The sequence below is a fragment of the Gymnoscopelus microlampas genome, assembly GCF_963454915.1.
Source record: "Gymnoscopelus microlampas genome assembly, chromosome: 12".
NCBI classification, from domain to species: domain Eukaryota; kingdom Metazoa; phylum Chordata; class Actinopteri; order Myctophiformes; family Myctophidae; genus Gymnoscopelus; species Gymnoscopelus microlampas.
The window spans coordinates 27,832,803-27,845,048 of record NC_139949.1 but is presented as its reverse complement, the minus strand read 5'-3'; the positions used below and the strand labels follow the sequence as shown (position 1 = coordinate 27,845,048).

General features: G+C 41.5%; 1 protein-coding gene across 1 annotated transcript; it reads left to right on the top strand.

Annotated features, from left to right (window-relative positions):
• The first annotated feature begins 571 nt into the window (after nucleotides 1-571).
• rps6kb1a (ribosomal protein S6 kinase b, polypeptide 1a) lies at nucleotides 572-9,810 on the top strand. The gene is made up of 15 exons (XM_084073240.1): nucleotides 572-811; nucleotides 1,671-1,714; nucleotides 2,320-2,440; nucleotides 3,322-3,390; nucleotides 3,978-4,125; nucleotides 4,490-4,547; nucleotides 4,806-4,906; nucleotides 5,118-5,208; nucleotides 6,890-6,980; nucleotides 7,100-7,207; nucleotides 7,300-7,362; nucleotides 7,880-7,957; nucleotides 8,046-8,153; nucleotides 8,938-9,050; nucleotides 9,431-9,810. The coding sequence occupies exons 1-15, from the start codon at nucleotides 734-736 to the stop codon at nucleotides 9,693-9,695; spliced, it is 1,536 nt and encodes a 511-aa protein (XP_083929366.1). The 5' UTR covers nucleotides 572-733; the 3' UTR covers nucleotides 9,696-9,810.
• The last annotated feature ends 2,436 nt before the right edge of the window (nucleotides 9,811-12,246 follow it).

The following is a 12,246-nucleotide window of genomic DNA, read 5'->3' as shown; positions in this document are numbered from 1 at the left end:
AAGCTGACTGATTGAGAGATGATGAGTAGTGGTGCGCGTGCGTGGAAGGGGCACTAGGTGGTGCGCGTGAGCGTGCATTGTGCTGTTTTGTTTTGGTGGTGATCATATTGGCGCTCTGGAAGGAAGCGGCAGACAGTGTTGCCATGTCCGCTCATTACAAGCGGATTTGGGATCCTTTTTCTCAAAGGTTGCTTGTAAATATTGGTAGTTGCGGGTTACAGTTTTTTGGGCTTGTTTCTAAAGTGTAGTTGCTTATTTAGGCTTGCTTCCAATTTTGTTTTATTATTATTTAAACCGTGGTTCTCAAATATTGTCATAAATGTTTTGTTCCCAGGGGAGCATTTGTGTTGTTAGAATGCTAAAAAAAATAAGTATTGCAAGTTTTTAAATGTTATTGCAGGAGCAGCCATGGTTCACCTGAGTAAAAATTAGCATGGTGGTTTAAAGTGCTCTAGTTGCTTCTTTACGGCTTGTTTTCATATACCTAGTTGCTTATTTCTCGCAAGATCTGGCAACCCTGGCTCTGGAAGGAAGCGGCACACACACAGTACCGGACAGGCGCATGCATGTATGTATCCAGAGAGACCCGGCAGTAGCAGCAACAACCTAAGAGGACTGAGGACTCAGTACCCGGCGATGAGCGTTCTATGAAGCGGAGGAGAAGAACCTTGGCTCCGCTCTCTGATCAAAGAACCCAGGAGGAGGAGGAGGAGGAGGAGGAGAATAGGAGGACATGATGGCCGGAGTGTTCGACATAGACCTGGATCAGCCGGGGGACGACAATGTGTCTGACGATGAACTTGAAGACGGGGTGAGTTCAGTTTGTTGACTTAACCACACTGATGGCTCGTGTAGCTTAGTTTTGGGGCAGATCTACAAGCTCACAAGGCGTCGAGGATGCGGACGCGGCGTGAGCTTGTAGATCGGCTATTTTCGCGCGCGCCACACCGTCGTACGACCGGAGTCAGGCTAAAAGGGCTAGTTAGCATCATGCGATGCGTGGCAATAGGCAGCAGGCCTGTGATGCTGCTGCTGCTGCTACTGAATAAAGTCACACACATATGGATGTGAGTTGTAATGTGTAGCTTGAGTTGGACATCCTCTTCACATCATCATATCACACAGTTGTCATACCCCCCCCCCCATGTGGTCACATTACAGAGGACCTGCATGCATGGACCAGTGATGTCGTTAGCTTTCTAGTTAGCAACATTAGCTAATAAGTGTAGATCTTCCCATATTGTATATACAGGAACGACTTGCAATCACTTAAGCTGTCTGCCAGTGTTGCCAGGTTTTGTGAGGGGAAATAAGCAACCAGGTCTAGGAAAACAAGTCCAAAAGAAGCGAGTGTATATAGGCCACATGAGCACTACCTACTGTATTACATTGGCTATTTGAAAATAGCCGATCTACAAGCTCACAACGCGTTATAAATAAGCGGACATGGCAACACTGTCAGGGGGGACCTTCATTTCTGGCTACCCAGCCATTCAGCATACCCAGCAAGACAAAATTATGTATGTATGTATCATATGTATGTATGTATACTTGGCCAATTAACCTAACACAGTTAACTAATATATAAGTTAGGCCTTATCCTTAATACACATTCCTCATTCCTCACACATTCCTCTGTGATAAGAATGTCTGTCCTTGTTTGTTCTCAGGGTCAGTTCAGTGAATACATGGAGCAGAGCAGTGGCTTTGAATTGTGAGTACACATAACATGCTGCCATCATAATGCACTCAGCCCAGTCAGCTGTTTGCTCACTTGTTGTAATTCTTGTACCCTCACACAGTCGCACCATTGAACGTAATATCACCAAGTAGATGCCTGGCCGGAACAAATTAACAATAATATTAATGCTAAAATAGAAATCTGTGAAGACTAGCATTACGTTGTGTGTGTATATATATGTGTATGTGTATTTATGTATGTATGTATGTATATATATATATATATATATATATATATATATTATATTATATATATATATATATAATTATTATATATATTTTTAATACTGTTTTTTACCTCATTTTATTATGGTTGTCAACTTGTCACCCGCACTGTTTTAACCGTGTTAAAACCTTTCAAAAATAGCAGATTTCAAGCTTGCAGTGTGGCACGAAGTGACAAGCTGTGAGCTTGTATATCTGCAATTTTTGAATAGCCAAAGCTAAAATCTAAAATGACACAGATGCTTTCCTGGTTTGAATGGGTTAAGAACCATACAGTACTGGAATTTCACTACATGCAACATTGCTACCAGCTGTATTGTACGTGACAATGGTTTCCATGTGTATTTCTCCCAGTAACATGGATGACTGTGAGAAGTTTGAAATCTCAGAAAACAGTGTCAACAAGGGAACGGAGCAGATTAGACCAGAATGCTTTGAGCTGCTAAGAGTCTTGGGAAAAGGTGGCTATGGGAAGGTAAGGCATCTCATTCTAAGATCTAATATAGTTTCTAGTATTAAAGGGGAACATCACAAAAAATGTGGCAACACTTTTTGGTGAAGTTATCATATCCTAATATCGCGTCTGTCGGTTGGAAACCTCATATGTCCAAAACTGTTACTTTTCAGGATTCACATTCAAAAAAGTTGTAGATCTACTACTTGTGATACTTTTGTGTGTACGATCAAGCGGGGCGTTAATTTACGAAAAAACACAAAAAGTTAAAAATATGGAGATAAGAGGTTTCTGCCCGACAGCAACGATTGTAATAATATATTGACGGTCAAATCAAAGGTTACAGAGCTTTATTGACAGCGACCGCATGTTTCGATATTACAGTTGTTTTGTGAAGGAATTTTTATTACATCCCATTATCAACAGCTCATCCTCTGCCCCCCCAGCCACCCCCCTCAACCTGCCTACCATTGAGACAAATGGCAGGGCAGCAGTCTACTGTACGGCTATTTTCAAATAAAACCTTGCGGCAAAATTATAATCAGATCTGGCAACCCTGCCTGTCCTCCTCTTCATCACTTGGGTTCAAAGTACCAACTTTTTGCTGCTTGAAAGTACAGTAGCTCTGCCCTGGTGTTATTGTAGTCATTCTCATTCTCTTGCCTGAAAAATGCCTGTTTTGTTTTCACAGCTCAGGAGGCTGTTACTCATTCATAACTTAATTATTAGATATAAAAAGTATATAGTATAACTCATTCCCCAGTGACGGTATTAAGTAGGTCCTTGATGATGCATATGGAAGATAGATGGTTTAGAGAATCTCTTATTTATTCTGAGCAATAAGGTTAGCTGTAAAACTTAATATTAATTGAAAATAATTAATATAAATGAATTGTTTTCAGGTTTTCCAAGTTCGGAAGGTGTCTGGCTCCACTTCAGGGAAAATATTTGCCATGAAGGTCTTGAAGAAGGTGAGGTTTTAGTTGATGCTGTGAATGTGTGTGCATGAATATATATATATATCTCTCACTCGCTCGCTCGCACGCACACACGCACGCACGCACGCACGCACGCACGCACGCACACACACACACACACACACACACACACACACACACACACACACACACACACACACACACATCTCTCCCAAACACAAACTGTGGTTTAAAACTAACACATGCCCTAGTGACACACAGATGCATTCAGGCATATAGAATAGACCACCCAAAATAATGGGACAGAGCATGTTTTTCTCTCGGGGCTCTTTGTTCTCTCCATTTTTCCTTCAGCATGTTCTCTCGTTTGTAATTGACACAGCACTGGTTCTTGCCTTAACTCGAGAAGACCTAGCTTACATTTCCAGATGGTTGAGGGTTTCGTTAATGACTGTTTATTAGCTTTATGAGCTTTTACTGCAGCTACCCATGCAGGAGCTCTGATTCCTCTTCTACCTCTATTGCTGATGAATGCACGTTGCCCAGCCAGCAGCTTTACAAGTCATTGCCAGAATAGCTCTCACGGTCTGACACTTTGCGCCTTTTCTGTCTTTTGCCAGGCCATGATTGTGCGCAACGCGAAGGATACAGCCCACACCAAAGCTGAGCGGAACATTCTAGAGGAGGTGAAGCATCCTTTCATCGTGGACCTCATTTATGCCTTCCAGACCGGGGGAAAGTTGTACCTCATCCTGGAGTATCTCAGTGGTGAGGACACACACTTATAAAGTCATTCTAAAACCTGATTTGAACTTAGTTGCGTGCCGGTGTCACTTACCGGAAATAGCAGATCTATAAGCTCACACAACACACCGCATCACGGTTCGTTGTGAGCTGGTAGATTGGCTATTTTTGGGACATGGCGCTCAAGTTTTTCACAACCAAGTATAAGTCTGGCATAATTCTGCTGAAATTATTATTCTACTGTTAGATTTGCAGTTGCCATTGTTTGGTGAAAATGTATGTAGGCATATTCTGATTTTACTATCCAATAGGTGTGCAAGTTTCCATTCAACTGTACATACATTTCATTGAACTGATGGAGGTCTGATTTGTGTATTGTATGCTCCAGGCGGGGAGCTCTTTATGCAACTGGAGAGAGAGGGCATCTTCATGGAGGACACAGCATGGTAAGTTACTCACGTCGAACAATTAGATTTTATTTCAATTGCCTTTTAGTGACAAGCAGCCTTTGCCGTACTTCTTATGGAGTTTACTGGAACCTGCAGTTCATGTTCTCTTGTTGTGTAAACATATTCTAGAGATGGGGGGTGATTATATAAAGTAGTTGTCCAACAACATAAGGGCGTGTGGTCTTTCTACTTTTAGAATAATAGCAAGGATACCACATGACAGCACCAACCAACCTGACGTTTTTTTATAAACAGTTTCTATCTGGCTGAGATCTCTATGGCATTGGGTCACCTGCATCAGAAAGGCATCATCTACAGAGACTTGAAGCCTGAGAACATTATGCTCAACAACAACGGTACAGTAAATTGAGGGTCCTCAAGCAACACGATTATACAACAAATTGTGACACGTTGTAAGCTGTTATTTCTTGTTTTGTTTTGTTTTTTTATAATCGGGGGGGAAAAGTTTGATTTGAAGTCATAACGCCCAGCACTAAATGTTGCTATATTGATACTTTGTATGTGAGCTGTATTTGGTAAGTTTCTGTCTTTGGTTTCTCACACCAGGTCATGTGAAGCTGACAGACTTTGGCCTGTGTAAAGAGTCTATTCACGATGGCACAGTGACCCACACATTCTGTGGTACCATAGAATACATGTAAGTCACTCATCACAGTGGTCAAGGGATGTTGAAAATCTATTTGCAATCAACAGTGTCAGAAACTAAATTAACTTCAATTTAATTTACATTTATTTTATTTTTTATTAAGGGTCAGTTTAAACTCGATGGATTTCATTCTCGGGGGCACTTTTTGCCTTATACTCATGCAATAATAAGTAAGTCATGCAGTAATGACAAAAACGTTAATTGAAGCTAAACTATGTTTTTCACACTTCTAGACTCTAGAGCATATCAGTGGTCATAATGGGGACATATTTAACTAGAAAGGTGCGCTTCTCAGAGTGCAGGTCTCTGCCAGGTTACCTACCCAGAGCCAAATTTTGGAAGTTAGTCATAGCCAATTGGAATGAAAAATCTGACAGATACATCTGGAGTCATGTTATCAAGATGTATCAGTTAATGACTAATACATCTCATCATTTGTGTGTGTTTGGGACAACATTTGTAGGAGTAGTAGCAAAAATGTGTTTTGAAGAAAATGCAAAATGGAGGAAACTAGTCTGGCACAAATGGACACAAATGGAGTCATAGGCCAAAACTGAAGTGGGCTTTTATAGCACAAGCATGAGGCCGATCTGCTAAATTTGGGGTGGTGGTTCTTCCTTGGCCTACTCTGAATGTGCATGCAAAATTTCACTCTGATTAGGCCAGCGGTGCCGGAGATGAGCTGCTCACACTCACAGACACGGACAGGAACAAAAACATAGTCTCCGACTTTTGTATCAAAAGGACCTGAAAGTCCTATCATGATTACTTCCTGTCAAACAGAAACATAATGCATGATTATGGCAGATTCTAACTATTTCAACCAATATTAGTTGAAGCACCTGTCAAACACTGAGCTATGATTCAATATGTTGGACACTAGAGGGCGGCACTACTCTGTAGAGGTCTGCAAGCCCTGACTGTTCCCGACCAGGCCTGTTCATTAGGGCCAAGCTCAGGCCATTAAAAAAAAACAAGAAATAGGTCGGGCACGGGTCATGGGCCTATTGACCCAGAGTTACGTCCAACCATTGCGCAGTGTATTCACCACCAATGAATTTACCCTCTCTCTTTTCATTGACAGGATAGGTCTAAGTGTTACATTAGTTAGTTACGTTAGCCTCTGAACATCTCTTGAAGCCTGATAAGTAGAGAATGAGAATGTGTTTATTAAGTATCATATGCCTGCACTGTTATTTTTTGCAATTGAAAACATATTAGAAAATCCTTACAGAGGTAATACATCTAATGATAAGTAGGGTCATTTTCCCTGAGTGGGTAGGGAGGCCTTCTGGGGGTCGGGAGGTCACCGGTTCACCTCCCTGTCCGCTAAGTCTGTCTGAACAAGACAAAACTGCTCCCTGGGTGCTGTATTAATGGCTGCCACGGCCATAGTTAGGATGGGTGAAATGCAGTGGGAAAATTCAATGCATGAGCAACTATACTGTAGTAAATACCTCAACTACAACAACCATTGACTTCATGCAATCAAAATTCTTTATGCGACTAGTGGAGTTGTCCCATGCTGGCCATCAGATAGACACACACACTCTCATTTAAGCTTTGTTAAAGCTGTACTAGGAGAGAATGAGAGCGAACGTGCACATTATATAGTCCAATACCACCATACTATAATACTTGTCCTTGTCCTGACCTGCCTGCCTTACCTCAGGGCTCCAGAAATTCTAATGCGCAGTGGCCATAACCGGGCGGTGGACTGGTGGAGCTTGGGAGCACTCATGTATGACATGCTGACAGGAGCAGTAAGTTGACAACACCGTCTCTCCTATAGTGGTATTGGAAAGAACAAAAAAACAACAACTATTCCTCCAGTTTGTCTCTCCTCAATAGCTGTTTATTCATTATCCCTCTTTGTTCATAGCCACCCTTTACTGGTGAAAACCGGAAGAAGACCATTGACAAAATCTTAAAGTGCAAACTCAACCTTCCACCTTACCTCACACAAGAAGCTAGGGACCTTCTTAAAAAGGTAAACAATTAGGTACTGCAGTGTGCACAGCATCAGTTTCTGTTGTCTGCATGCCAGACCACCATTCTAACTTGTCCCAAAACCTCTCTCAGCTGCTGAAACGAAATTCTTCTCTACGGCTTGGGGCTGGGCCAGGGGATGCCTCGGAAGTAGAGGTATAGTCTGGTATCTGTTTATGCCCTGTGTTTGGACATGTCTTTCGTATATATCAAGGCAATTATGTTTCTGCACTGTCAAATTGGCCAACATCTAATCTATAGCATCAAAGCCATAGATTTTGTGGCTTATAGATATTTTGTTCAAGCTGTTGTTAATAACTAGGCTACACTTTGTTGGCAAAAGTCCAGATGACAAGAATATGACTATGATTTTAGTGGAATTTATATTTGCAGTATTCATATTACATTTGTTATTAGTGTCTATATGTCCTCCTTGAAACAAAGGGCGTTATTTCACTTGTTCCTTAAGCTTGTATAATTGTATTTATTTTTGTGTGTAAAACACTTTCTTATGTGTTTTTATAAATAAAGCACTTTTAAACTGAAGATGATGGCCAATGTTGACTATATATAGAAATATAGATATAGATATATAGATAGATATTGATAAAGTCCTGGGGAAATCTTCCTCAAAAACAAATGAGAACCCTGACTCTGACACTGTTTTCTCCAGGCGCACCCATTTTTCCGACATATGAACTGGGATGACCTCCTCGCCCGCAAAGTAGAGCCTCCATTCAAGCCTTTCCTTGTGAGTTTGCGTACCATGCTGAATGGCACTATATGCTACATTGACCTATTCCAGCCAGACTACTAACATATCTTCTTTCCTTTGGCAGCAATCAGCTGATGATGTCAGCCAATTTGACTCCAAGTTCACTAGCCAGACTCCAGTAGACAGTCCGGACGACTCAACGCTCAGCGAAAGTGCCAATCAAGTCTTCCTGGTTGGTAGTTCCTCTGCGTAAATGTTCCCGTTTATTGAACAGAAATACAGGATTGTTTCCTATGGCATTGGTAATACAAACATAAATGAACCGTACACCACTTTAGAACTATGTTAGATTCATGTGGCCAGGATTATATGTCTGTAGTTATGAAAAACCAAAAAAAACAAGTGGGGTTCATTAAATGGTGTTTCCAACACATTCTCATCCCAAGGCGTCACATTTGTAGCCATATTGGGAAGCCAGCTTCTGTCGATTCTAAACCGTTCAAGTTGCATATCGATACTGTGGGAATCAATTAGAATTTATCTTTGCATCAACGTGGTATGCAAAAGGGCTTCCTCAATGTCAGAATTGGATGCCAAAAACACCTGACGAAGTAGCAAAATATGAGGTCTTGGGGTGCGCATGCACTGGTGTTCATAGAGACTCTGCTTTATGCCTTTTATTAAAAGGAGGGGCAAGAGGTTATTCTTAAGTACTGCGTTGGTCTTCATTATACCCTGTTGTCTTTGTGTTGTCTGCACAGATGAGGCACAAACAACCAGGATTCATTTTAATGGTTTTCTTCCTTTTTTGAGGACTAGTTATTAACAACAACAAGTTAATGCATCACATCTGTTCTTTTCCTGGCAGCTCCATTGTGTGTTCCACCACATTGCATGATAAGTTTAGTCAGCATTTCATTGCTCATCGTCAGCTGTGGGTTGTTGTTTTTCTTCCTCTTTTGAAAGATGGCTTTTGAAGTGTCATTGGCCACTTTCCTTTGTGCCCCCATTTTCAGGGTTTTACGTATGTAGCCCCCTCGGTGCTCGAAAATGTTAAGGAAAGGTTTTCCTTTGAGCCAAAGGTTCGGTCGCCACGGAAGTTTCCAGGAAGCCCGAGAACGCCTGTGAGGTAACGTATGTTTGTTTTGTGTCTGATTTCATGGAATTCTACTGGTTACGTACATATTGTTTCCATCACAAACTCTACACACTTCGTAAAATGCTTTAACTCCCATGGTATAAACTTTATTTATAAAGCACTTTTCAAAAACAGGTTTACAAAGTGCTTCACATACAATACATAAACAGGAAATATAAAGCAATTCAATGATGGACAAAACAAAGGAACAATACAAAAATAATAAGACCAAAAATAAGCGTGAAAGCAGAAAACTAGCTGACCAATCCTTCTAGCTAAAAGCCAATCTGTAGTAATCAGTTGTTAAAAGACTTTTAAAAGTGGACTGTCTAATTGGTATGATCTGACCTTTCGTTCATGTCTCTACCCAGCCCGGTGAAGTTTGCTGGCGGGATGTGTTGGCCCCGAGGCCCTCCACTGTCTGGGGCTCCATCTTTGCTCTCCCCTGGAGTTTTGGGGGAGCAGTCCATGGAGGTGTCCACTGTGGAGCACATGGACGTAAGTAGCAACAGCTCGGAGGTGTCCGCTCCCCGTCCCATCAGGCAGCCATCGGGTGTCAGCAGTGCAGGGACTTTTAAGAAGCAGGCCTACCCGATGAACTCCAAACGGCCCGAACATCTACGGATGAACCTATGACCCTCGGCTCATCTCAGAACCTAGGACTCTTACAATTCCTCCTTTTTTCCTTCCTTTTTTTTCTTTAAGAGACTTGTAGAAATTAAACAATTGACTTGACACTGTCGACACCAATCACCAGCTTCTCCAGCAACGCCTTTCTTCCTTCTCTCTCTGAAATCTCCCACCTCCTTCTCCTGGCATAGCCTGGCCTCTTCGGGGGTCCCTGCAGATAATCAACTCCCTTATTCAGTAGAATCGTCACTGGACAGAGGAGTGTTCTCTCAGTCAGGTGCTCCTTATTGACTGACGACGTGCACCTCAGCCTTGTAATGGCTATAGCTGAGGAACGGGCATATAGCAGCCCTGCTGCGTGGTTTCAACGTGCGCGACTGGCTTATATTGGTGCTTTTTTTAAACTTCGAATTTGGACAGTGTTACTTCTAGTGTTGCTACTTGTAGCTTCCCTAATGACTGAGATTAATGTCTCCGAGACGGTTTGGGTAAAAAAAAAAAAAGAAGAAAAAAAGGAGTGGTATGCCCCCCGCCCAAGATGCCACTCCTTTTTTATTACCACTTTGTGGTTTAGGGGTTGTAATAGGTATAGTATATTAGTTGGCACAGTAGCGCGATCGAATAACAGTTGTGCAACAAATACAGTATTCCTTTTGCCTGTTTTCCTGCAACACTTCCATATTGCCTTTTTCACTGTTGTGTCACTTGAACATGTGGTCAGGAGTAGATAGGAAACGGCTGACAGAAAAGCAGCTATAAATAGATTGCTGTGAGATATTAGCTGAAAGCATCACTTCCACCACAATCAATACCAAATGCTGGCACCATTTTACCAGTCCAACTGGAATGCTATCTATAGCAAGCCTGTCTGTAAGTACTATTAAGTAAGGTTATCTGTTGAATGTAAACTGACTCTAAATGCCTTTTTGGGGTGTCACTCAGTGTCACATTAGTTCTGATGATTCCTGCAGTGTTGGGGCTTTATTTTTGGTTAGGAGACCAACAGAGTGTCTGATGAATTCAACCCAGATGAATTGTAATTGCACATGGGCAAATTCCTAACACTGCCTTTTATAGAATCAGGCTACATAAATGTCTTATGTGACCGCGTGATTTGGGTATGCTTATAGGGCTTTGACAGTGGACCCTTCTCACAGCATATGATTTGACGGCTAAACACAGCTGAACGTAATGCATTCTTTTTGGGTGCGTTTCATTTAGGTGTTTCTGTGTGCCAGCATGTAGACTGGGATCAACTCAGCTTACAGTTTTTTATCTGGTCTAGAGTGGACATAACTTTGCTCTTCTAAAATTCTAGAGTAGGCTAGGCCCAGACCTGATCACACTGGTCAATTTGGAATGAAAATCAGGCCTTCCTCTGTGTGGAAAGCCTGGTGACGCAAGGTAAGCCAGCATGAGGTTGTGGTATAGGCTTACACAGTAACGCCTAAATGAAACACACATTGACACACCTGTCAAAATATCTGCTGCGGGAAGGTCCTATGGTAGGACTCTTATTCTCTCATAGGACATGTATCTCAGATGAGTGGGGATGTGTACTACATCGTATTGTCTGTTATCTATAAACTGCTATATGAGCTTCTGGAGTCAGGCCATTGCACCCTCTAACCCGCAAGCAGAGTAAGCTGTCCTCCATGTAGCTAATGGATGTTTGTTGAATGCAGTATCGCAGTCGTTATCAAACTTAAACATTTCAAGGACCCCCATAACTCGAGTTAAAGACCTGTAAGGGTCCATTTGGAACCCCCTCACAGAACCCAGAGGGTCCCTGGTCCCCACTTTGAGAACCACTGCAGTATCAGACTCAAATCATATCATGTTGATCATATTCTTAAATATTAATTTATGCGACGGGTCCATAAACATTTAAATGAAAATGGGCTTAGGATTGGGCAGCCGTTGTTTCTCACCAAGTATGTGTCTAATTCATCAACCAATATCACTTTAAAACAAACCAGATCTTTTTCCCTTAACTAATTAATTGTTACATAGCAGCACTACATAACACTTGTACAGTACATGGATGTGATTAGCCTAACAACACATTTTGTTGACATGCCGCAACCTACTAGCCCAGAGCATTTTGATATATCTAAGTTATCATGTTTTGTATAATTCAGTCAAGGCTACAGGTATTTACTGGTTTTCTAATGTCTCCGATGAATCTAATGCGAGTCTGTGTTAGCTAGACTGTTGGAAATGTTTCTCCTAACGCTCACCTCGCTTAAGGTGCAACAGCTGCATTATGTTCAAGAGTAATCACTCCTGTACTCTTTCACTTGAGTACGACTGGTGATTTCTTATGATATATATATTTATTTCAAGTGCCATTCTCTTTCCACTGCGTCAGGCACACTATGCAAATTAAATATTTATTTTGTACTCCCGTTATAGACCATGCAGTTATGAATCTCTACGTTTTTGATTTTATGTCATTCATGTTTTTCTTTTTTTTTTGTCAAATAAGCATGTATGTGTTTTTTTATTTACAGCTAATGTCTCTCAAAGTTACCTCAAATGCAGCTTTTTGTTTTAT